Source organism: Dreissena polymorpha, chromosome 8 (genome assembly GCF_020536995.1).
Source record: "Dreissena polymorpha isolate Duluth1 chromosome 8, UMN_Dpol_1.0, whole genome shotgun sequence".
NCBI classification, from domain to species: Eukaryota; Metazoa; Mollusca; class Bivalvia; order Myida; family Dreissenidae; genus Dreissena; species Dreissena polymorpha.
In genome coordinates, this window is record NC_068362.1 from 76,796,918 (window position 1) to 76,823,831 (window position 26,914).

A 26,914-nucleotide genomic window follows, 5' to 3' on the forward strand; every position below is an offset into this window, starting at 1 on the left:
CATGAAAAATCAATAGGTAATAAAAAAAGAATTACAATCAATATTTAAATGAATATACATGAACAATTTTTATATTATAAATTATATATTAAAAATAACAATAATATTTTGTTATGTTCATAATAAATATATATTGACACTTTTCAAAATGAGCTTTTTGTTTTGAAATTTAGCATATTTAATTTTGTTTATTTCAGATCACAAAGAGGCCTCACAAGCTTGAAGTCTGAAATCATCAATGACAAATGCGCAGGCTGCAGCAATATCGAAAAGTGAAGCGGCTGTAGTGTCGGCTATGACTAATGTGTACTTTGCTGCACAACATACTCTCGCATCATCGCTGGTTCCAGACCTGAACAGATTGTGTGTCTTGCAGGTAGAAAAATAAATAAAACATCTTGAAACAAATTTGATTTGTTTTAAATTGATTGATAAAATTTGATTTTGTTTATGTTTGCTTCAAATATTGAGCAAAATATACTTGAAATCATAAATTATATTTTCAGGATGCAAATTTGTATTAATATATTTTCAGGGTGCAACCTAGCTCAATGACCTTCGAGTTGACAGCCACACGTCATATGAACACAGCTCCAGTGTGTCGGAATTTCATAACTGTATGGCAGACGTTCTGAGGAGTGATATTCTCCAGAAAATACAGACATCATGATCATGAGTATGATGAATGATGAGAGTACAGACATTTCAGTGAAGCAAAATTTAGTGACCTATGGTAGACTTTTGGAAACTGATGAGTTTGGAATGGCTTAACTTCATAAAGCAAATGCAGAAAGCATATATGAGAATGTAGTTAATTTGCTTGGTAGAAAGGGAATGGACATTCAAAATATCTCAGAAATTCCATTAAAATTGAAAACTTGGAGAACTTGTTGATTTTGTCCATAGACAGGCAACCAATAGAAAAGTTTTATTTCAAACGTGCTTTCAAGATTTAGGCTGGATTAAAGTTGAGGCGGATTATGGCCTTCTGCTAAAATGTATGTTCAGGATATCATGTGCTCATGTAATGTAAATTTATCATGTGCTTATTTAATGAACATGTGCTTGAGTTATGATGTGTGTGTATCTATAAATGTTTTGTTGTACTGTTTTTTTGTTTGTTATGCACACATGATGTCGATTATGATCTTTTGCTAAAATGTTTGTTCAGGATATCATGTGCTCATGTAATGTAAATTTATCATATGCTTATTTTATGAACATGTGCTTGAGTTATGATGTATGTACTTCTATAAATGGTTTGTTATAAACTGTTTATTTTTGTTATGCACACATGATTATAGTAATAAACATATTAAAGCTTTGTTTTGTAGTTCCTTCTTTTGCACCCCTTAGTCTAGACTTACAACAGCTGGTTCCTAATGCTTTGCTAAAACTTTGGCTACAGTTCCTAAAATTTGGCTACAAAAAATAGCAAGAGGCAATGATTTTTTTTAAATGGGAATATTTGAATGATATTTGGCATTGATGTTATACTACTTAAAACAAACATAATGATGTCTTTCTTTTTTTATTAGGATGAAAAATAGATTTTTTATGATTTTTTTAAAACACGTAAAAAAATAGGTGAATTTTTCTGCTGTTTTTTCTGCCAAAAATCTGGTTCATTGCCAGCAAACAACTGACATTTGCATTTAACCAGCTATTTTGGCCATTTATAAGTTATTTTTATCTATGTGAATGCCTTTTTAGATATAAAACACATTAAAACATATTAATAACACGTATTTTTTATTGGTTTTGCACTTTTTACTGCACAGTTTATGGCAAAATAAGGGGGCATACAAATATATATTTATGTGCGTGAATAGCCTTTGTCTTTACTGCTATCAACAACAACTCTGCAGCTTTTTTAAGGTTTTATTTTCAATGATAACTAATGGTGAACTAACACATAATTTGTTGACACAATTTATATTTGTTGTGCATACACAATATACAAATACTTGTGAAATGTCCAATTACCCGACATTACATAATGATGAATTAAAATGACACATGCCTCCCAATCACGATGACGAGTTGTTCAAATTAAAACTAGAAATGGCGCGGCAGAGGCCGACGCGTATCCCCACGCCGCATGTTTGACCCAAGGGCGCCCCAGGGTTGATCATGGGGCCATGCATAGTTGAGATTGACTGTATTGTCATAAGAGAAGTTCAGTATCAATTAGAAGTGAATGGGTGTAAAAATAAAGAAGTTATAGTAAAAGGCAATTTTGGGAGGGTGTGGCCTATGTGGGCGGGGTGCCCCAGGGTTGGTAATGGGGCCATGCATAGTTGAGATTGACCGTATTGTCATAAGAGAGGTTCAGTATCAATTTGAAGTGAATCAGTGTATTAATGAAGAAATTATAGTAAAAGGCAATTTTGGGCGGGTGTGGTCTATGTGGGCGTGGCGCCCCAGGGTTGGCAACGGGGCCATGCATAGTTGAGTTTGACCGTTTTGTCATAAGAGAGGTTCAGTATCAATTTGAAGTGAATCAGTGTAGAAATGAAGAAGTTAATGTAAAATAACCTAAATTTTTTTTATAGTAAATGGATTTTTTTGGTGGGTGTGGCCTATGTGGGCGGGCGCCCCAGGGTTGGGATTGGGGCCATGCATAGTTGAGATTGACCCTAATGTCATAACAAAAGTTCAGTATCAATTTGAAGTGAATCCGTGTAGAAATGAAAAAATTATAGTAAATGGAAATTTTTGGTGGGTGTGGCCTATGTGGGCGGGGCGCCCCAGGGTTGGGAATGGGGCCATGCATGGTTGAGATTGACCGTATTGTCATAGGTGAGGTCCAGTATCAATTTGAAGTGAATCGGTGTAGAAATAAAGAAGTAAATGTAAAATAACCTAAAAAAATGAGTGATAATTTCTGACGCGGCCCCACCCCAACCCCTATAACTTTTGACCCAGGGGTCAGATCAAAATTCCAAATAGTGCACCGTCGCACATATGCTCATAGCTACCATGTGTGTAAATTTCAAGGTTCTAGTGCTTTTAGTGTAGGAGGAGATAGTGGCCAGGACGGACGGACGGACAGACGGACGGACGGACGGCGGAGATCACCACAATATCCCCACCTTTTTTTCAAAAAGCGTGGGGATAAAAAAACAACATTGTTGATGTTGGTTTTTTTGTCAGTCAAAGGTAGCATATAGACAAAAACTAATCCCAAAGATTGAAATTTTTCATAAGTGATGATTGATGAATCATTTTACTTCAACTGCACTCTCACGTGTCAGACCGACAGTGTCACGAGCAGACATAGTGGTCACTACAAAACAATGAAATTCTTATGGGGGCTTTCAATAGTTTTGACAAGTTTTATATGTTGTTCACTCAATTAAAATAAATTGTCCATTAGGTAAAATAAGTCCTCAAATTATAAATACACCCCAAGAACAACAGCCAATACTTAAATAAGGTTAACATGCAGACAATAGTTCACTGCCACACATGTTTAACAAAAGTAAAATCATTTGCTTCATTAAATAGGTTCAAAAACCAAAATTCTTCTTATTTAAATAAGACCTAACACTAGTTATTTGATCTTCAATGTATCTGTAAGTATTTTTCCTAAGATAGGTGACTAACAAACCTATCCAATGGTTTAAAAAATCTTATATTCAGTTATCGCCTATGGCGATTTCTTCCTGATTTCTTCTCTTTTCCCCCCGCTGCCTTCAGCTTCTTTGCCTCAATCTCCTCTATCGGGGCGCATTCACAAACGGCAGCTTCTTGCGGTACTCTGTAACATGTAAATGAACATTTGAGCTGCACTCTGGGAAAACGGGGCTTAATGCATGAGCCTAAAGTGTCATCCCATATTAGCCTGTTTAGTCCACACAGGCTTATCAGAGACAACACTTTCTGCTTCAACTGGATTTTCTTTAAGAAGGGACTTTCTTAAACGGAAAATAGCTTAAAGGTTCATTGTTTTTACCATTCAAGGCTTTTTTAAGGCTGTTGGGGGAAGGGGCCTTAGCCTTCATATTATATAGGAAAAAGTGTGTGAAACCCAAAATTTGGGGATACAACTCACGCATTGTTAGTCATAGGGGAATGTAATTTCCAGGTGTAAGTTTCTTTTTTTGGGTTAAGTGCATGAATATAATGAAAAAAATTGAGAGGATGTAGCCTTTTTATGAAAATTTCCGAGGGATTGTAGACTAGATTAGGCTACAGCTTTAGAATTAAAAAAAAAGACTGCTCTTCCTTATCTTGTGATATCAGTCTTCTTAAACTCAATTATGTGATATCTGTCTTGTTAAACTACATTTTGTGATATCTGACTTCTTAAAAGTATAACAGTATATATTTCAAATGCATAAACATTAGTGAATTACAATAATGATGATTAATTAATGTTGATAATAAAAGTATTTCAAAATGACCGATACATTGCCATAAAATAAAATTACATGGGGTTTATGTTTCAAAATGTCATTCTGCTGAAATGTCATTTATATACTAAGAATAATATTTATTGGTTTAAATTGCATATTATTTTTTATCTAGTACCTGATGCGGCAGCTTCAACTTTTCAGCTTTTGCAGCCCGGTCCTGTGTAAATTGACCTGGCTGCGGTGATACACGCTCACTGTGAGACTCCGAACGCTCACTGTTAGACTCCGACTGTTCACTGTCAGACTCCGAACGCTCACTGTTAGACTCCGAGTCAAACTCTTCCCAATCCTGAGACTCTGACTTATTAGTATCAAACATATGTCTGCAAAAAGAATAATTGAAATAATATATCTACATAATATAACTAAAATACAGTGACTGTATCGAATTGTTGTTCACATCCGACGTTAAATAAAGATTCTTGTATCTTGTATCATTAATGCAATATCCGAAATACTTGCTGTCCGAATATTGCAAGTCTGTATTTTGTATTATCGAAACGTCTATTTACAGATATACGAATGAAATCTACCATTACGATATAATGTCGGCATAAATATATCCTTCAATGATGTTTAGCACGTACAACACATTTTAAGGCAACTTTACAGAGCAAAAAAAGAACAATTGATATTTACGTCGTATGAATTTTCAACAACGGCGGCCATCTTGCCATTCATGAAATGGGTCAATAGTGGGTCCATACATTAGCAACAACCAGCAGAATTACGGCATTTTGCAAAGCAATTAGTGGCATGAATGGAAAGGAGAATGATTAACCTTCAAAATAAAAGCATTTTTTCTACTGGGCAATGTATCTTACCTATTTTTCTCGATCTCGGAAATTTTCTTAGGCTTTCTTTTAATCTTCAACGCAACTGTGTGGAAACGAAAGTGCTTTGCCCGCGAACATAAATGTATTAACTTATATGATTAGTGGTTATTTTAACCATATCCAATCGAAAACCACCTTAAAAACGACGTAATTCCGACCCCCTATCGGCACTATTTTTATGAACGAGATTTCGCGCAGGAATTGTTCAGTAATAAATGAGCCGTACGCAGTTGCCTCCCTTGTGCCCATCGCTACAAAAAATTACATTTGGCTAAAATGTTGGCTATAGAAATTTTTGGGCCAGGGGGAGCCCTGATCGTATATGGGTCATCAGGGGTCAAAAATTAGGTCACCGTGCCAATGCTAGTAAAACCTTGTGTAGATGAAAAAGGTCACAGTTTTCATCACGTCTTAATGAAATTTTGTCAGAATGTATAAATTAATGAAATCTGGCTTGGGATTGTATATGGGCTGATTTAAGTTGATGTGGCAAGGTTAGTCAGGTGAGCGATTCAGGGCCATCATGTGATGTGGCAAGGTTAGTCAGGTGAGCGATTCAGGGCCATCATGTGATGTGGCAAGGTTAGTCAGGTGAGCGATTCAGGGCCATCATGTGATGTGGCAAGGTTAGTCAGGTGAGCGATTCAGGGCCATCATGTGATGTGGCAAGGTTAGTCAGGTGAGCGATTCAGGGCCATCATGTGATGTGGCAAGGTTAGTCAGGTGAGCGATTCAGGGCCATCATGTGATGTGGCAAGGTTAGTCAGGTGAGCGATTCAGGGCCATCATGTGATGTGGCAAGGTTAGTCAGGTGAGCGATTCAGGGCCATCATGTGATGTGGCAAGGTTAGTCAGGTGAGCGATTCAGGGCCATCATGTGATGTGGCAAGGTTAGTCAGGTGAGCGATTCAGGGCCATCATGTGATGTGGCAAGGTTAGTCAGGTGAGCGATTCAGGGCCATCATGTGATGTGGCAAGGTTAGTCAGGTGAGCGATTCAGGGCCATCATGTGATGTGGCAAGGTTAGTCAGGTGAGCGATTCAGGGCCATCATGTGATGTGGCAAGGTTAGTCAGGTGAGCGATTCAGGGCCATCATGTGATGTGGCAAGGTTAGTCAGGTGAGCGATTCAGGGCCATCATGTGATGTGGCAAGGTTAGTCAGGTGAGCGATTCAGGGCCATCATGTGATGTGGCAAGGTTAGTCAGGTGAGCGATTCAGGGCCATCATGTGATGTGGCAAAGGTTAGTCAGGTGAGCGATTCAGGGCCATCATGTGATGTGGCAAGGTTAGTCAGGTGAGCGATTCAGGGCCATCATGTGATGTGGCAAGGTTAGTCAGGTGAGCGATTCAGGGCCATCATGTGATGTGGCAAGGTTAGTCAGGTGAGCGATTCAGGGCCATCATGTGATGTGGCAAGGTTAGTCAGGTGAGCGATTCAGGGCCATCATGTGATGTGGCAAGGTTAGTCAGGTGAGCGATTCAGGGCCATCATGTGATGTGGCAAGGTTAGTCAGGTGAGCGATTCAGGGCCATCATGTGATGTGGCAAGGTTAGTCAGGTGAGCGATTCAGGGCCATCATGTGATGTGGCAAGGTTAGTCAGGTGAGCGATTCAGGGCCATCATGTGATGTGGCAAGGTTAGTCAGGTGAGCGATTCAGGGCCATCATGTGATGTGGCAAGGTTAGTCAGGTGAGCGATTCAGGGCCATCATGTGATGTGGCAAGGTTAGTCAGGTGAGCGATTCAGGGCCATCATGTGATGTGGCAAGGTTAGTCAGGTGAGCGATTCAGGGCCATCATGTGATGTGGCAAGGTTAGTCAGGTGAGCGATTCAGGGCCATCATGTGATGTGGCAAGGTTAGTCAGGTGAGCGATTCAGGGCCATCATGTGATGTGGCAAGGTTAGTCAGGTGAGCGATTCAGGGCCATCATGTGATGTGGCAAGGTTAGTCAGGTGAGCGATTCAGGGCCATCATGTGATGTGGCAAGGTTAGTCAGGTGAGCGATTTAGGGCCATCATGTGATGTGGCAAGGTTAGTCAGGTGAGCGATTCAGGGCCATCATGTGATGTGGCAAGGTTAGTCAGGTGAGCGATTCAGGGCCATCATGTGATGTGGCAAGGTTAGTCAGGTGAGCGATTCAGGGCCATCATGTGATGTGGCAAGGTTAGTCAGGTGAGCGATTCAGGGCCATCATGGCCCTCTTGTTATCTGTTTATTATGAAATGAAATACTGAGTAATCAATTCAGCTAATCCACGCGCATTCGCTAATATTTGTGTTGAACTTTTTAGATTCTGGCAGTTCTTGCTGCAATTACAGAAGTAATAAAGACTGAAGGGGGGAAAGAAACAGAAACCGAGTACTTCGCTGCTCTGGTATGTCAAATGTGTAAAATACTGTCTGTTTTGTTATTTACACCTCGCTAACTTTAGGCATGAAATGTTTGTTTCAAATATCTGTCTTCATTTACTTTATACTATAAAATATGACTGGCATATCTGCTTATTTTGTCTGAGAGTTCTAATATTTCAAAACATTTTGCGCAATAGTTTACTTGTAAAAAATTGGTGTGCAGACATTCTATTAGCTGGGTGTTGGATGAGACATTTTAGGTAAATTTAACAAAAGGTACACAATGTAAAGGGAGCTTGGAGTGACTTGCAGCTATAAAAGGCTTACAAAGTAAAGTAAAATATGTTTCTTACAGCACATGTTACTGTGCCTTGATATTATTCGGCAGCACTTTATGCAATATTGGATTGCTTGTTTCATGTGTATTATTTCACACGGCATTGTTTCCACAGATGACTGCACTGGAGAGCACAGAAGGTCTGGACTCAATCACAGCTATAGTCTATCTTCTAGCCCTAGTCATGAAAAGGTAAGACCTCAATCACAGCTATAGTCTATCTTCTTGTCCTAGTCATGAAAAGGTAAGACCTCAATCACAGCTTTAGTCTATCTTCTTGCCCTAGTCATGAAAAGGTAAGACCTCAGTCACAGCTATAGTCTATCTTCTTGCCCTAGTCATGAAAAGGTAAGACCTCAAGCACAGCTTTAGTCTATCTTCTTGCCCTAGTCATGAAAAGGTAAGACCTCAGTCACAGCTATAGTCTATCTTCTTGCCCTAGTCATGAAAAGGTAAGACCTCAAGCACAGCTATAGTCTATCTTCTTGCCCTAGTCATGAAAAGGTAAGACCTCAAGCACAGCTATAGTCTATCTTCTTCCTCTAGTAATGGAAAGGTAAGACCTCAATCACAGCTTTAGTCTATCTTCTTGCTCTATTAATGGAAATGTAAGACCTCAATCACAGCTATAGTCTATCTTCTTGTCCTAGTCATGAAAAGGTAAGACCTCAATCACAGCTATAGTCTACCTTCTTGCCCTAGTCATGAAAAGGTACGACTTCAATCACAGCTATAGTCTATCTTCTTGCTTTAGCCCTTTCCCACACTCAGAAACAAAGTGAAAATGGCTATGTGCGAACACCATAACACTAGAATAGCCTGGGAGTCACTCGCAGTCTGTTCAGGTTTTATGTTTTATGCAGCTCATCAGTATCTAAGGGTTGGAAATGGAGCCTTTAAAACTTGACTTTAGTAAGAAAGAACTTTAATATAATATAACTTTCTAAGGGACTACGTATCTAAGTGGTAAATGGTTACATATGTATCTCAGTAGTAAAGGGTTAAATAAGTATCTAAGTGATAAAGGGTTAAAAAGGTATCTTAGTGGTAAAAGGTTAAATATATATATATCTAAGTGGTAAAGGGTTAGTCATGAATGATTAGGCCAGTGGTTCATTTGTGGCTCTATCAAATGTTCAACTATATGGAGATTCTTGTAATTTTGAATCTCATTTAAACAATAGCCAGTCTAATGGTAATATACTATCTGCTGACTGGTTGTGATGACTTTTACAGGTCATGTTCAAATGACCTTGTCTGGAGTTTATGGAATTCAAATATGAAATATGCAAAATATTTTGGTATAAATCAGAAAAACTCTGCTGTAAATTAATGAGAATGCAAATTAAGGAAATTGATAGCATTTATCTGCATTTCATCAAACTGTTCACTGTTGGAAAAACTATTTTGCATTATTTTCCTGAAAGTTGATACGCCAATAAAATGCAGAAATATAGTATTCTTTTGTAATTACAACATAAAGAAGATGGCTTGTGATAAATCATATTCTGCGAACGGCTTATTGTTGATTTGAGCGCCAAATAATCATTTAATTGTGATATTTTCATGTGAATTGCATTAAGATCAAACAAACATGCCAGATTTTATGAATCCACACAATTTTATGTCAACGAAAATAATTAAGTATACTGTATACATTAAACGAGTAAATGTTTATGTGTTCATATCTATTACTATTAGGTACCGATGAATGGCATAATTCACTTCTCAGTTATGTTTTCAGAGTACCCGTAGCGGTGCTAAGGAGCAAGTTCTCAGAAGTGGCCAAGTGTTTCCTGGACTTGATGGCAAAATATTCTGACGGTGAAGCAACATCACTGCTGAAATCAGTAGGGCTTTTTTTTTAGCAATTTAGGGAAATGTTTTTTACGATTTCTAGGCATTAGTGAATTTCAAGGGTAAAATTATTCTGCATGACTGAAGTTTGTAGTTGGATGCACCATCATACTGCTTTAAGCCTTTCATGCATATCAGCCATTTCAAAGATTGTGGAAGAAAATTATATACAAAGCATTACTTGAATGTTGCAATATTGTTCAAGTATGAAGAATTTTTTGTAATGTGTTGTCAGTCTACTAATTGTGTGTTCACTAGTTGTATTTTAGCTGATGAAGTCCTTGTGATATTTCACCTGATAATGTCTACTTTTCCCTATGATCTTTCAGCTGAGAATTACCACTATTTCCCTATGATCTTTCACTCGATATTTTTTTTATTTGTCCAATATTTTCCTGTGATCTTTCAGCTTATATTGGTCATTATTTTTCTTTGATTTTTAGCTGATAATGTCCACTATTTTCCTAGGATAATTATCCTCTATTTCCCTATGATATTTCAAGCGAAAATGGTAGCTATTTCCCTGTGATATTTCAGCTGATAATGGTTTCTATTTTACTGTGCTCCTTCAGCTTATAATTTCCTTTATTTCCATGTGACCTGTCAGCTGAGAATGTCCTTTTTTCCATGTGATATTTCATCTGAGAATGAACATTATTGCCCTGTGATATTTCAGCTTAAAATGGCAATTATTTCAGTGTGATATTTCAGCTGATAATGTCCCCTTATTCCCTGTTATATTTCAGCTGAAGATTTCCACTATATGCCTGTGATATTTCAGCTGAAAATGTTCACTATTTTCCTGCTTTATTTGAGCTGATAATGTCCACTATTTTTCTTTGATGTTTTACCTGATGATGTCCACTATATATGTGTGTTATTTCAGTTTCAGCTGGCAATACCCATAATTTTCCTGTCATCTTTCAGCTGATAATGTTTATTATTTTTCCATGATATTTCAGCTGATAATGTCCATTATTTCCCTATTATATTTCAGCTGATAATGTCCACTATTTCTGTGTGATATTTTGACTGATAATGTCCTTAATTTCCATTTGATATTTCAGCTGCTGATAATGTTCACTATTTCCCTGTGATATTTCAGCTGATCATGTCTACTATTTTACTATGATATTTCAGTTGACAATGTCCACTATTTCCCTGTTAAAGTTTCAGCTGGCAATATCCATCATTTTCCTGTCATCTTTCAGCTGATAATGTCTATTTTGATGTTATATTTTAGCTGATTATGTCCATTAATTCTCCCTATTAGTTCAGCTGATAATGTCCATTATTTCCCTGTGATATTTCAGCTGACTATGTCCATTATTTCTCTGTGATAGTTCAGCTGATAATGTCTATTATTTCTCTGTTATATTTCAACTGTAATATCCACTATTTTCCTGTGAAATTTCAGCTGTTAATATCCACTACTTCCCTGTGGTATTTCACCTTTAAGTATCTACTATTTTCCTGTGATATTTCAGCTGTTAATATCCACTATTTCCTGTGATATTTCAGCTGTTAATATCCATTATTTTCCTGTGAAATTTCTGCTGTTAATATCCACTATTTTCCTGTGATATTTCAGCTGTTAATATCCACTATTTTCCTGTGATATTTCAGCTGATAATATCCACTATTTTCCTGTGATATTTCAGCTTTTAATATCCACTACTTTCCTCTGATATATCAGCTGATAATATCCACTATTTTCCTGTGATATATCAGCTGGTAATATCTACTATTTTTATGCCCCCCTTCGAAGAAGAGGGGGTATATTGCTTTGCTCATGTCGGTCTGTCGGTCTGTCGGTCCGTCCACCAGGTGGTTGTCAGACGATATCTCAAGAACGCTTGGGCCTAGGATCATGAAACTTCATAGGTACATTGATCATGACTCGTAGATGACCCCTATTGATTTTGAGGTCACTAGGACAAAGGTCAAGGTCACGGTGACCAGAAATAGTAAAATGGTTTTTGAATGATAACTCAAGAACGCATAAGCCTAGGATCATGAAACTTCATGGGTAGATTGATCATGACTTGCAGATGACCCCTATTGATTTTGAGGTCACTAGGTCAAAGGTCAAGGTCACGGTGACCGGAAATAGTAAAATGGTTTCCGGATGATAACTTAAGAACGCATACGCCTAGGATCATGAAACTTCATAGGTAGATTGATCATGACTCGCAGATGACCCCTATTGATTTTGAGGTCACTAGGTCAAAGGTCAAGGTCACGGTGACCCGAAATAGTAAAATTGTTTTCGGATGATAACTCAAGAACGCATACGCCTAGGATCATGAAACTTCATAGGTAGATTGATAATGACTTGCAGATGACCCCTATTGATTTTGAGGTCACAAGGTCAAAGGTCACGGTGACCCAAAATAGTAAAATGATTTTCGGATGATAACTCAAGAACGGTTTTGCCTAGGATCATGACACTTCATAGGTACATTGATCGTGACTCGCAGATGACCCCTATTGATTTTCAGGTCACTAGGTCAAAGGTCAAGGTCACAGTGACAAAAATCGTATTCACACAATGGCTACCACTACAACGGACAGCCCATATGGGGGGCATGCATGTTTTACAAACAGCCCTTGTCCTGTGATATTTCAGCTGATAATATCCACTATTTTCCTGTGATATTTAAGCTGTTAATATCCAATATTTTCCTGTGATAGTTCAGCTGTTAATATCCACTATTTTCCTGTGATATTCCAGCCGGTAATATCAACTTTTCCTGTGATATTTCAGCTGATAATATATACTATTTTTCTGTGATATTTCAGCTGAAAAAATATACTATTTTTCTGTGATATTTCAGCTGTTAATATCTACTATTTTCCTGTGATATTTCAGCTGATAGCATCTACTATTTTTCTGTGATATTTCAACTGTAAATATTTTCTATTTTCCTGTGATATTTCAGCTGATATTATCTACTATTTTCCTGTGATATTTCAGCCGGTAATATCTACTATTTTCCTGTGATTTCAGCTGATAATATCTACTATTTTCCTGTGATATTTCAGCTGATCATTTCTACTATTTTCCTGTGATATTTCAGCTGATAATATCCACTATTTTCCTGTGATATTTCAGCTGATAATATCCACCATTATCCTGTGATATATCAGCTGGTAAAATGCACTATTTTCCTGTGATATTTCAGCTGATAATGTCTCTGGCCTTCCTGTTGCGGTCCCAGGAGGCAGCTGTATGGTCCAACTCCTCCACCCAGCAGGTGTACAAGGCCCTCCTCACCTTCATCACCCACAAGAAACCCAAGGTAGGATATGCTGATGTTTGAATTATCATGATAGGATAGGCTGATGTTTGAATTCTCATGATAGGATAGGCTGATGTTTGAATTATCAGGGTAGAATAGGCTGATGTTTGAATTATCAGGGGACCATTTGTCCTTATATTATGGTGGGCCCTTAGATTTTTCAAGAAAATCCCTGTAAGAAGCATGGAGCAAATGCAGGCAACTGAGGCTTAAACGTTTTTAAACATGATCAGTTGCAGTAGAGGTGTGAGGTATGATAGAGATGCTCATGATTAGGGTTAAGCTGACGTCCCTTGCATCACATTTTAATATTTGAATGGAAAGATTGTTTTTACTCAAATGAGCACAGCAAAAATAAAATGCATACTTGTAAATACTGTTGATGCTTTTATAACACAAATGGCTTTTTAAATACATCAGAGTAATTAGCATGTAATTCTGGATTCCAAAATTAAATGTTAAAAACATAAGCCAGAAATGGTCTCAGCTATATTATGCAGGGATGTGATTTCTCCTCCTTTCAGTGGATTTTTTCTCATTCAATGTCAATCTTATTTTACAAATAGTAATTAAGCTGGATCTATATAAAAATGATGATAATAATTTGATCCTGTAAGGGGGGGGGTCTGGTGTTTTCCTTACCTTAGGTGGTTTTTAAATCCCACCACTGATTATAAGACCATGATTTAATTTCTAACTCAACAGACCCGTAAAGCTGCTCAGCAGGCAGTGTGCATCGTGTTGAAGGGGAGTCAGTTCATGCAGGAGGACACGGCCCCCACCCACCATCCCGCTGCTGCCATCACGGCCAAACACTGCATACAGACTATAGAGGCCACTGGAGGTATAGCTACAGCAGTAATTGTGTAATAGCATAGAGGCTACTGGAGGTATAGCTACAGCAGTAACTGTGTAATAGCATAGAGGCCACTGGAGGTATAGCTACAGCAGTAACTGTGTAATAGCATAGAGGCCACTGGAGGTATAGCTACAGCAGTAACTGTGTAATAGCATAGAGGCCACTGGAGGTATAGCTACAGCAGTAACTGTGTAATAGCATAGAGGCCACTGGAGGTATAGCTACAGCAGTAACTGTGTAATAGCATAGAGGCTACTGGAGGTATAGCTACAGCAGTAACTGTGTAATAGCATAGAGGCTACTGGAGGTTTAGCTACAGCAGTAACTGTGTAATAGCATAGAGGCCACTGGAGGTATAGCTACAGCAGTAACTGTGTAATAGCATAGAGGCCACTGTAGGTATAGCTACAGCAGTAACTGTGTAATAGCATAGAGGCCACTGGAGGTATAGCTACAGCAGTAACTGTGTAATAGCATAGAGGCCACTGGAGGTATAGCTACAGCAGTAACTGTGTAATAGCATAGAGGCCACTGGAGGTATAGCTACAGCAGTAACTGTGTAATAGCATAGAGGCCACTGGAGGTATAGCTACAGCAGTAACTGTGTAATAGCATAGAGGCCACTGGAGGTATAGCTACAGCAGTAACTGTGTAATAGCATAGAGGCTACTGGAGGTATAGCTACAGCAGTAACTGTGTAATAGCATAGAGGCTACTTGAGGTATAGCTACAGCAGTATCTGTGTAATAGCATAGAGGCTACTGGAGGTACAGCTACAGCAGTAACTGTGTAATAGCATAGAGGCCATTGGGGGTATAGCTACAGCAGTAACTGTGTAATAGCATAGAGGCTACTGGAGGTATATCAAGAGCAGAAACTGTGTAATAGAAATAGGCCATTACATTTTCCAAATGTATCCGTGGATTTGAAGTTTACAACAAATTGTCATGCAAGAGATATTTCATTGAAAGTTTATTTCTTTCTTAAAATATAGACAGATCCAATATGACTTAAACCATGAAAGCTGAAACTCCTATTCTGGTATTTAAGTCACAGACATATCCATACATGGGTCTCTTTTGGTTTTGACAAGTCACATGCTTAACACAGTAGACCTAAGTGAAATGATCTTGCATGATATTTTGAATGAAATTTACTTTTCAAAGGCATCCAATATCGGTATGTCTTTTAATAAAAACAAGTGTTGTTGACACACTGAGTTTCTGGTTTGTTTGAAAGGTATTGGTGATGCAGTAGATACCCTGCACACCCTGGCGCTGGTGAAGCAGTTCATAGCCCTACTTCCACCCAACAGCACCAAGACCGTGTGTGAAACCATCCTGAAACTCATGACACTCAGTAATGTGGTAGGTATGGAGGATTAATAAAACGTGTGAGTCTCATTTATGAGCATCATTTTTAGCTCGACTATTATATATGAAATATATATAGTGGAGCTATCCTACTCACCCCGGCGTCTGCGTTAGTGTCTGCGTTTGCGTTAGCGTGCAAATGTTAAAAGTTTTCGTACTGCCCCAAATATTTTCTTTGTCCCTTGACATATTGCTTTCATATTTTGCATACTTGTTTACCGACATGACCCCAACCTATAAACAAGAGCAGACAACTCTATCAAGCATTTTTTCATAATTATGGCCCTTTTTCCACTTAGAATATGCAGCAAATGTTATGTTTTCGTACTACCCCATTTATTTTCATTGTCCCTTGACATATTGCTTTCATATTTTGCATACTTGTTTACCAACATCACCCCAACCTATAAACAAGAGCAGACAACTCTATCAAGCATTTACCAACATCACCCCAACCTATAAACAAGAGCAGACAACACTATCAAGCATTTTGTCATAATTATTGCCCCTTTTATACTTAGAATATGCGTATTATTGATAAATCTATGTTAAAGTTTGCGTACTACCCCAACTATTTCCTATATCCTTTGACATATTACTTTTATATGTTGCATACTTGTTAACCAACACGACCCCAACCTATAAGCAAGAGCAGACCACTGTATCAAGCATTTTGACATAATTATGGCCCCTTTTACACTTAGATAATTGAACATTTTGCTTTAATTGCCATAACTTCTTTATTTATGATCACATTTTATTATAACTTTGACAAAACAATACTTACCTGAATACCACAATGGATTCCACCCTAACAATACCCCACGCCCCTACCCAGAATCCCTTCCCCAACCTTCCCCCCCCCCAATTTTTCTTTTAAGCATCACATTATACCCCCCTCTCACCCCCACCCCCCCCTACCGCCCTCCAATTTTTTTTAAGCATCATCTAATAAATTACCACACCCCACATTATACCCCCCTACCCCCCAAAAATTGTTTTTTTGTTCCTTTTTTTATTTTTGAAAGATCGTCTAATGAATGACCACACTCCACATTATACCCCCTCTCACCCCCCCCCCCCCCCCCCCCAAATTTTTTTATATAGTTATTTTTTATTTTTGAAAGATTGTCTAATAAATTATTGTATATGAACAATTTCCCCATGATAGCTTACGTTATAATGTCTAGCACTCGAATAGTCAAGCGCGCTGTCCTCTGACAGCTCTTGTTAGCTCTGCTACTTTCGGAGAAAACATGAGGTGTTGTCATAGCCAGCTCGTCGTCCACCGTCTGGCATAGGCCGTCCGCGGCGTGCTAAGACCTTAACATGGGCTCTAAAATCAAATTGCTTCCACCCACAACATTGAAACTTCATATGTACATGTAGCTGCACGTTGATGAGTTCTACATGCCACACCCATTTTTGGGTCACTAGGTCAAAGGTCAAGGTCACTGTGACCTCTAATATTCTTCTGACAAGCTTTTATTTATTCAAAACTGCACCCACAGCCGAGCATTGGCACCCGCAATGTGGTGCTCTTGTATATACCTAGTTTATGGGCAACACTTTTGTTGATTAATTTGAGACCTATAAATTATTTACATTTTAAATTATTTCTGTTTGTACTTAGTACCAGAGGCTTGTTTGGGTCAATGTTAAGATTATTTGCCAGGTAAGGATTAAAATAATCTGAATCTAGTTGTTGACCATAAGTATGTATTTATTTATATTTCATTAATATTAACAACAATTGCAAAAGGGTTATCCTAAAACCAATTTCCCCTTAAAGTGTGGAATTTATAGCCCCTCAAAACTGCCATCGTTGCAGTATTTTTCAGGGATAAATGAATTAATCCCACAGCATGTTCAAGAACATATAGTCGGACAGATTTCTTGTTTGTATGAGTCTTGCTTTATCGCCATGAATCAAACATCATACACATTTTGGAATACGACAAATATGATGAGTATATCAGCCTCAGGGAATTATTCCAGCACTTATTTCACTATGTGTATACATACTTGTCCATATAAAGCCTGAATTATTCCAGCACTTATTTCACTATGTGTGTACATACCTGTCCTTAGAAAGCCTGAAATTTTCCAGCACTTATTTCACTATGTGTGTACATACTTGTCTATATAAAGCCTTAATTATTCCAGCACTTATTTCACTTTGTGTGTACATACCTGTCCATATTAGGCCTGAATTATTCCAGCACTTGTTTCACTATGTGTATACATACTTGTCCATATAAAGCCTGAATTATTCCAGCACTTATTTCACTATGTGTGTACACATCTGTCCATATAAAGCCTGAATTATTCCAGCACTTATTTCACTATGTGTTTTCATACCTGTCCATATAAAGCCTGAATTATCCCAGTACTTATTTCACTATGTGTGTTCACACATGTCCATATAAAGCCTGCTGTTTGATTTCAGTTGGTCACAGCAGCTGGCATGCAATCCCTCCACAGTCTGTTTGCAGCAAGCCCAAAGCCAGAATGCTTATCAGCAGCTCTAAATGCTCAGATTATTAATGTAAGTACAAATCATTGTTTGTTAGCTCACCTGAGCTTGCTCATGTTGAGCTTTTGTAATTGCCTTTTATCTGTTGTTTGTGCATTTTTCCTTAAATCTCTCTTTAGTTGAACCTTGTTAACACTCTAGAAGTCACATTTATTGTACAATCTTCATGAAACTTGGTCAGAATATTTGTTTTGATGATAGCTCGGCTGAGTTAAAAATAGGTTATGGTCCGTTGAAAAATATGGCTCCCATGGGGTGGGGCAGTTTTCCTTATATGGCTGTAGTAAAACATTTTTAGCACTCTAGAAGTCACATATTTAGTCCAATCTTCATGACATATGGTCAGAACTTTTTTTCTTATTATATTTGGCCTGAGTTCAAAAATGGTTCCTGTCCGTAGAAAAACATGGCCACCAGGGGTCGGGGCAAAGATAAATCTCACAAGTTGCTGAGAGCAGTTCAATTTCCTGAAGTCTTAGTTGAGGGACCATGGGCCTTTGGCCCTCTGTTTTGTACATCATTCTTACAAACTTTATACTTCCTAAAATCATTTTATTTTTATGCTCCCCGAAATAAAATTTCAGCGGAGCATAAAGTTGCCAGTTTGTCCTTCCTTCTTTACTTCCTTACTTCCTTCCGTCACACTTTTGGTACCGTTTCTTATAGCGCCTTCAATACTTTACCAATCTCTTTCATATTTGGCATGTAGGTACCTTGCATGGACCTCTACCTGTTGATGAGGTTTGAGGTCACTGGGTTCAAGGTCACCGAGGCTAATAATAGATTTTCCGTCACGACTCACGCTTTTGTTACAGTTTCTCATAGCGCCTTCAATATTTAATCGATCTCTTATATATTTGGGATGTAGCTTGCATGGACCTCTACCGTTTTGATGAGGTTTGAGGGCACTGGGGTCAAGGTCACTGAGGCTAATAATAAAATTTCTCAAGGTCACACTTTTTTCCACACAATGAAACCATATATGGACAAAGCATCATTGGGGAGCATCCATCAGATTAAATGATATCCTTGTTGTTTATTGTTGTTTACTCGATTTTTTTTCTCAAACATATTTATATTTTTTTATTAACTTGCTCAATTTATCTTGATTATAGACATCACCACTTATTTACTATTTATTATGACATACCTGCCATTTTGAGGAGCATTCGCTAATTCTGTGACAAACAAAAATTGACCAAATCTCAAACCATCTATCTTCCACATTCAAATACAATTGATCTGACAGTTTTTATATGTTGAAGTTTTGTAAACCCTTGTTTACTTTCTTGAAGTCACATTTATGGTCCAATTTTATGGTCAATTTATGGTCCAATCAATCGATCTTCCACATTCAAATACTATTGATCTGACAGTTTTTATATGTTGAAGTTTTGTAAACCCTTGTTTACTCTCTTGAAGTCACATTTATAGTCCAATCTTATCCAATCTTATGGTCCATTTATGGTCCAATCAATCGATCTTCCACATTCAAATACTATTGATCTGACAGTTTTTATATGTTGCAGTATTGCAATTGATATGTGTTGTGTTCTGAGAAAACTGGGCATAATGCTTGTGCGTAAAGTGTTGTCCCAGAAAGTGTTGTCCCAGATTAGCCTGTGCAATCAGCACAGGCTAATCAGGGACAACACTTTCCACTTTTATGATATTTTTCGTTTAAATGAAGTCTCTTCTTAGCAAAAATCCAATTTAGGCGGAAAGTGTTGACACTTTTCCCACATGCATTATGCCCAGTTTTCTCAGAACGCGACTCATATATTACTGTGCAACTTTCACTACTTGTTACAGGCCTTGTATGATTATCAGCCTTCCGAGAATGATGTGCAGCCTACCCAGGCCTGGCTGGTTGTCATGGAAACAGCACACATCAACCTCGCTAGGTCAGTGGCATTCAAGAATTCAGAAATCAGATTGAATTAGGAATTTTCATTGCCTCTGGAGAACAATATTTAGTTCTTATGCATAAGAATTGTTCTGGAGCCATATATCAAAATTTGGAAGAATCGTTTATTGCTCATAAACCATGCAAATGATTCCTTATTTCCATCTTGATGTGACTATTATTTTTAAGAAGAAGGGGTATATTGTTTTGCTGGATGTCTGTCGGCCTGTTTGTCTGTCAGTAGACCAGTTCGTTTCCAATCAATAACTCGTCAACGGATTGACTGATTGGCTTGATACTTCACATGTGCATTGGCCTTGGACAGTAGATTATCCCTATCAAAATTGGGGTCACTGGGCCAAAGGTCAAGATTGCTATCACAACAAGGGTGAACATTGTTTCCTATCAACAACTCATCAACAAATTGAGCGATTGGCTTGACTTAACATGCGCATTGGCCTTGGACAGTAGATGACCCCTATTGAAATTGGGGTCACTAGTTCAAAGTCCTGTTGGGGGGAGGCATATGTCTCAGACTGCAGAACTCTTGTTTGTACTGTTTTAATAAGAATTTTTAAACATTTTCTTCTTAGAATGGAGACTTAAAATTTCTTGAAGAATTAAATCCTTTTCTTTGTGGTTTCCTCAGTTGTGTTGGGCCAAGATGACTACCACAAAATGTCTGGAGGAAATTGCTTATAAGCCTTCTCAAGCTTAATTTCAATATACAAATATATGTAAGAGTTATTATCTAATTGCATTTAAAGCAAGGAATTTTACAAGTCCTGCTGTTAAATATGTAAATTGAAATTGAAAAATGTATGGCTTTGAGACTTGGGTTCCTTTTTTGTTATTCTTGTTCTTGTAGACTGAACAATAAGCTGTGTATTAACCACCTGCCCCGTCTGTTCTTGTTCTTGTAGACTGGACAGTAAGCTGTGTATTAACCACCTGCCCCGTCTGTTCTTGTAGACTGGACAGTAAGCTGTGTATTAACCACCTGCCCCGTCTGTTCTTGTTCTTGTAGACTGGACAGTAAGCTGTGTGTTAACCACCTACCCCATCTGTTCTTGTTCTTGTAGACTGGACAGTAAGCTGTGTGTTAACCACCTGCCCCGTCTGTTCTTGTTCTTGTAGACTGGACAGTAAGCTGTGTTTTAACCACCTACCTCATCTGTTCTTGTTCTTGTAGAATGGACAGTAAGCTGTGTGTTAACCACCCGCCCCATCTGTTCTTGTAGACTGAACAGTAAGCTGTGTATTAACCACCTGCCCCGTCTGTTCTTGTAGACTGGACAGTAAGCTGTGTATTAACCACCTGCCCCGTCTGTTCTTGTTCTTGTAGACTGGACAGTAAGCTGTGTATTAACCACCTGCCCAATCTGTTCTTGTAGACTGGATAGTGAGCTGTGTATTAACCACCTGCCCCGTCTGTTCTTGTAGACTGAACAGTAAGCTGTGTGTTAACCACCTGCCCCATCTGTTCTTGTAGACTGAACAGTAAGCTGTGTATTAACCACCTGCCCCATCTGTTCTTGTAGACTGGATAGTAAGCTGTGTATTAACCACCTGCCCCGTCTGTTCTTGTAGACTGAACAGTAAGCTGTGTATTAACCACCTGCCCCGTCTGTCCTTGTAGACTGGACAGTAAGCTGTGTGTTAACCACCTGCCCAATCTGTTCTTGTTCTTGTAGACTGGACAGTAAGCTGTGTGTTAACCACCTGCCCCATCTGTTCTTGTTCTTGTAGACTGGATGGTAAGATGTGTGTTAACCACCTGCCCCATCTGTTCTTGTAGACTGGACAGTAAGCTGTGTGTTAATCACCTGCCCCATCTGTTTTTGTTCTTGTAGACTGGACAGTAAGCTGTGTGTTAACCACCTGCCCCATCTGTTCTTGTAGACTGGACAGTAAGTTGTGTGTTAACCACCTGCCCCATCTGTTCTTGTTCTTGTAGACTGGACAGTAAGCTGTGTGTTAACCACCTGCCCCATCTGTTCTTGTTCTTGTAGACTGGACAGAAAGCTGTGTGTTAACCACCTGCCCCATCTGTTCTTGTTCTTGTAGACTGGACTGTAAGCTGTGTGTTAACCACCTGCCCCATCTGTTCTTGTTCTTGTAGACTGGACAGTAAGCTGTGTGTTAACCACCTGCCCCATCTGTTCTTGTTCTTGTTGACTTGACAGTAATCGGTGTGTTAACCACCTGCCCCATCTGTTTTTGTTCTTGTAGACTGGACAGTAAGTTATGTATCAACCACCTGCCCCGTCTGTTCTCTGCCGGAATGGTGTGCCTGCTCTCTCAGAAGACAGAGATCACTTCTGCTGCAGGGAAAATGCTCAAGGTAGATTGAGATATAATCATGTGTGTGGTCGAATGTTATTTATGTCAAATAATCATATATAGATTTCATAGAGGATATTTGTTGGATTTGGTGGATTATCGATTTTAATTCACGAGTTATCATAGAAAATACTATTTTCGCCACGAGTGAAAATATAAATTTTCTATTATCACGAGTGAATTAAAATCGATATTCCACCTAATCCAACAGATTTTCTTTTTATTTTATGCTTTTTTCACAGTTTATATACATTGTTAAAGAGTTTAACAAAAAAATTTCGATGAAATAATGACGTCATTTCGTCAAAAAAATGACGTCATTTCACAGTAAACAGTGAAAATTATCGTCAAAAAAATGACGTCATTTCAAAGTAAACAGTGAAAATTATCGATAATTTTCACTGATAATTTTCACTGTTTGAACAGTGAAATTATCAGTTTTAATTCACTGATATTTCTCTACAAACCACAGGAAAGCATAAAATAAAATGTTTTCTTATTAAAAATGTGTAAAGTTACAAGTTTTCTTTTCAATTTGAAATATACTGTATACCAGTGGGATTAGCATTTTTATTTATGCACCATTTAAGGTGACATTTGTTTACGAAAAGATTCCCTTTGTTTTAACTAGCTCATGGTTAAAATTGTTGTTCTTTTTTTGTCACTTAGACAAATTCGCTGTCATATCTTTTTATTGGCGAGGTATTTATTCATAAACATTATAGATGTATTTCATCTTTTCAAACAAGAATGATGCATGTTTTATTATTATATCTTATGTAAGTAATATACAGATTTATGTTGCCACAATAAGATTAGATTAGAGGGTAAAAATTTAATGTCGCAGTGGTGTAATGGATATGGTTGTCTGCTTAGGGGAGCGTTCTTTAGATCTCCCCCTAGGACACCAAGTACTGGTTCTAGGCCCAGGAAACGGACTCGAGAGTGTTTCAAATAAGCCTTAGGCTTTCGATGCAATCGAGCTAAAATAAATAGGTCTATACTAACAATTCTGTCTCCTCTGTTCTCTCATTCAGGCAGTGATAGTTGGGTGTGTGGCCCCGGCCAGTGCGACTCTGGGAGTCCAGCTGCAGACCACAGGGACCGGTTCCACCACGCCCTTGCAGAAAGTGCTGAGGGCCCTGGAGAGCGGACTTGGATACCAGTTCCATGCAGCCTGGGGCTTCGTACTGCAGGTGTTTGCAGCCATGTTCCAGGTAAGCCTTGGATACCAGTTCCATGCAGCCTGGGGCCTTGTACTGCAGGTGTTTGCAGCCATGTTCCAGGTAAGTATGGCCTTGGATACCAGTTCCATGCAGCCTGGGGCTTCGTACTGCAGGTGTTTGCAGCTATGTTCCAGGTAAGCCTTGGATACCAGTTCCATGCAGCCTGGGCCTTGTACTGCAGGTGTTTGCAGCCATATTCCAGGTAAGCCTTGGAAACCAGTTCCATGCAGCCTGGGGCCTTGTACTGCAGGTGTTTGCAGCCATGTTCCAGGTAAGCCTTGGATACCAGTTCCATGCAGCCTGGGGCCTTGTACTGCAGGTGTTTGCAGCCATGTTCCAGGTAAGCCTTGGAAACCAGTTCCATGCAGCCTGGGGCCTTGTACTGCAGGTGTTTGCAGCCATGTTCCAGGTAAGCCTTGGAAACCAGTTCCATGCAGCCTGGGGCCTTGTACTGCAGGTGTTTGCAGCTATGTTCCAGGTAAGTATGGCCTTGGATACCAGTTCCATGCAGCCTGGGGCCTTGTACTGCAGGTGTTTGCAGCCATATTCCAGGTAAGCCTTGGAAACCAGTTCCATGCAGCCTGGGGCCTTGTACTGCAGGTGTTTGCAGCCATGTTCCAGGTAAGCCTTGGAAACCAGTTCCATGCAGCCTGGGGCCTTGTACTGCAGGTGTTTGCAGCTATGTTCCAGGTAAGCCTTGGATACCAGTTCCATGCTACCTGGGGCCTTGTACTGCAGGTGTTTGCAGCTATGTTCCAGGTAAGCCTTGGATACCAGTTCCATGCTACCTGGGGCCTTGTACTGCAGTTGTTTGCAGCCATGTTCCAGGTAAGCCTTGGATACCAGTTCCATGCAGCCTGGGGCCTCGTACTGCAGTTGTTTGCAGCCATGTTCCAGGTAAGTATGGCCTTGGATACCAGTTCCATGCAGCCTGGGGCTTCGTACTGCAGGTGTTTGCAGCCATATTCCAGGTAAGCCTTGGAAACCAGTTCCATGCAGCCTGGGGCCTTGTACTGCAGGTGTTTGCAGCCATGTTCCAGGTAAGCCTTGGATACCAGTTCCATGCAGCCTGGGGCTTCGTACTGCAGGTGTTTGCAGCCATGTTCCAGGTAAGCATTGGATACCAGTTCCATGCAGCCTGGGACCTTGTACTGCAGGTGTTAGCAGCCATGTTCCAGGTAAGTATGGCCTTGGATACTAGTTTCATGCTACCTGGGGCCTTGTACTGCAGGTGTTTGCAGCCATGTTCCAGGTAAGCCTTGGATACCAGTTCCATGCAGCCTGGGGCCTTGTACTGCAGGTGTTTGCAGCCATGTTCCAGGTAAGCCTTGGATACCAGTTCCATGCTACCTGGGGCCTTGTACTGCAGGTGTTTGCAGCCATGTTCCAGGTAAGTATGGCCTTGGATACCAGTTCCATGCCACCTGGAGCCTTGTACTGCAGGTGTTTGCAGCCATGTTCCAGGTAAGCCTTGGAAACCAGTTCCATGCAGCCTGGGGCCTTGTACTGCAGGTGTTTGCAGCCATGTTCCAGGTAAGTATGGCCTTGGAAACCAGTTCCATGCAGCCTGGGGCCTTGTACTGCAGGTGTTTGCAGCCATGTTCCAGGTAAGTATGGCCTTGGATACCAGTTCCATGCCATCTGGGGCCTTCTTCTTCAGGTACCCAGTATGGATAGCAGTCCAAGCCTTGTTTATAATTATTCAAGGAAATGTTAACAGTTTTAAAAACAATTTACTTATCTGTTTTATGCAGTATTCAAATAAAAGTTTATGAGTAAATTTGTTTGCAAACAACTGTAATGAGTTCTCCCACACATTAATTGCAATCTGGGGTCTCTGTGTTAAATTATTCAATGTTTATTCTTTTACATAAATATTTATTTCCCCTACCGGTGAAACCGGAGGGGACTTTTGGTTTGCGCTCCATGTGTCAGTCTGTCAGTCTGTCCGTCACACTTTTCTTCTTCATATTTTTTCATGAAACTTGAAACATGTATAGATGGCAATATAGAGAGTATGCACGTCGTTTCATTTCGTTCCTACGTCAAGAATTCTGGTTGCTATGGAAACAACAACAAAAAAATACTAAAAATGGTGGAGTTTCAACGGTAGGGGACATTATTGCTTGGCAATCTCTTGTTTTTATGATAATATTTGTGTCATACAGAAAGCTGTTTGTATATTTGCAGAGCCTTGGAAGAATATGTCCAGCAGCATTTCAAAAGGTATTGATCTACGCACGTTATCTGAAACATAATTATTATTCTTTTGAGATTCTTTTGAGCATGTTTGTCCTTTGTAAACTATGGTGCAGTATTATGAAACCCAGAGGTCATTAATTTTACAATTTTGCCATGATGACAGGAGTGTGTATAGTCTCCCTGCTATCTGTAGAGTCTGTCAGCCATCGCAGAGCTGAGGGACAGTGTGAGGTTTGCATACAAAGGGGAGCTGGACCATGCGGTGGGGTGTGCAGTGAGGGCCATGGGGCCGCGAGAGGTGCTAGCTGCCATACCCCTGCAGATCACTGGCCAAAGGTAGGTTTACAATGAGTACCTTTGCAGGTCTGTCAACAGGAAGTGATGCTCTATCGCCTGGTTAAGACTTTGTATATTGTTATGTAGGGAACCTTGTATTGTTACTGAAATATTAAAGTTGATTTGAAGTTAATTGATATAAAGAAACCAAATTCTTTTCAAAAAGTTGCAATCAGAAGCAATACTTATTATTACAAAGTTTTATCCAGTAATTCTAATTAGCAGTTTATTTAAGCAAGTCCTAATTCAAATATTTTTGCTCAAGATCATGTAAATGTAAAAGGCCTTCATATATGATACGAATTGATGTCTGCAAAGGTATATTTTAATTGCATGTGGCTGCATCATTTTCTGATCAGTTTGCCCTGTATGTATTTCAGTGATGATCTTGACTTTCCAAGGAGTTGGTTGCTACCGGTGATCAGGGACAATGTGCAGGAAACTGAGCTGGGCTTCTTCACTTCCTACTTCCTGCCTTTAGCCGCAAAACTGAGGCTCAGATGTAAGGAGGAGTTTTGCTTTTGTTTAGACAATTATTATTGTTCACGTATAATATCTAATTTTTCAAAATTTCTCCTAAAAGTATGGTTGTTTCCTCAATGTATTTTTTATTTTTACCTCATATTTAAACTAATCTTTGTAATTAATTTTTGTTTTGAAAGTATGACCTGATCAAGAAAATAAAAGTTGTTTTCTCTATAAAAAATAGTGTATCCTTTTACTTTATGCTTTAGTGTTCATTGTTTATGTGAGTTCCCTGAAACTATGAATTAAAGGCAAATATAAAGTTTGCTGTGGCGTAATGGATAAGGTGTCCGCCTGGAGATTCTCTAGATCTTCCCAGGACACCTGGTACTGGTTATACGCCCAAGAAACAGACTCGAGAGCGTTTCTATAAGCATGCCGCTTTCGATGCAATCGAGCTAAAATAAATAGGTTTAGACTAACGGCAAAAATACACATGTACAAATAAAAAATGTACATGATTTGAAGAAAACTCAACATGACTATTTTTATGCCCCCTT

At 39.1% G+C, this 26,914-nt stretch overlaps 1 protein-coding gene across 16 annotated transcripts in view; it reads left to right on the plus strand.

Moving 5' to 3' along the window:
• Window positions 1-26,914, plus strand: part of LOC127841485 (RRP12-like protein) — a 72,434-nt gene that overhangs the window by 9,851 nt on the left and 35,669 nt on the right. For 2 of the 16 annotated variants that reach the window (XM_052370311.1, XM_052370316.1), the window contains exons 3-15: window positions 7,552-7,635; window positions 8,065-8,141; window positions 9,694-9,799; window positions 12,992-13,108; window positions 13,814-13,952; window positions 15,207-15,334; window positions 17,790-17,888; window positions 19,689-19,780; window positions 22,015-22,126; window positions 23,163-23,342; window positions 25,542-25,577; window positions 25,747-25,889; window positions 26,270-26,391. In XM_052370311.1, the coding sequence (XP_052226271.1) occupies window positions 7,552-7,635; window positions 8,065-8,141; window positions 9,694-9,799; window positions 12,992-13,108; window positions 13,814-13,952; window positions 15,207-15,334; window positions 17,790-17,888; window positions 19,689-19,780; window positions 22,015-22,126; window positions 23,163-23,342; window positions 25,542-25,577; window positions 25,747-25,889; window positions 26,270-26,391 (1,435 nt within the window). Of the gene's footprint in view, window positions 1-7,551; window positions 7,636-8,064; window positions 8,142-9,693; window positions 9,800-12,991; window positions 13,109-13,813; window positions 13,953-14,034; window positions 14,045-14,080; window positions 14,091-14,126; window positions 14,137-14,172; window positions 14,183-14,310; window positions 14,321-14,402; window positions 14,413-14,448; window positions 14,459-14,494; window positions 14,505-14,540; window positions 14,551-14,586; window positions 14,597-15,206; window positions 15,335-17,789; window positions 17,889-19,688; window positions 19,781-22,014; window positions 22,127-23,162; window positions 23,343-23,464; window positions 23,486-23,808; window positions 23,830-24,020; window positions 24,042-24,089; window positions 24,111-25,541; window positions 25,578-25,746; window positions 25,890-26,269; window positions 26,392-26,914 lie in introns of those variants that run through there. The other 14 variants (XM_052370312.1, XM_052370315.1, XM_052370313.1 and 11 more) reach the window with 14 other exon arrangements.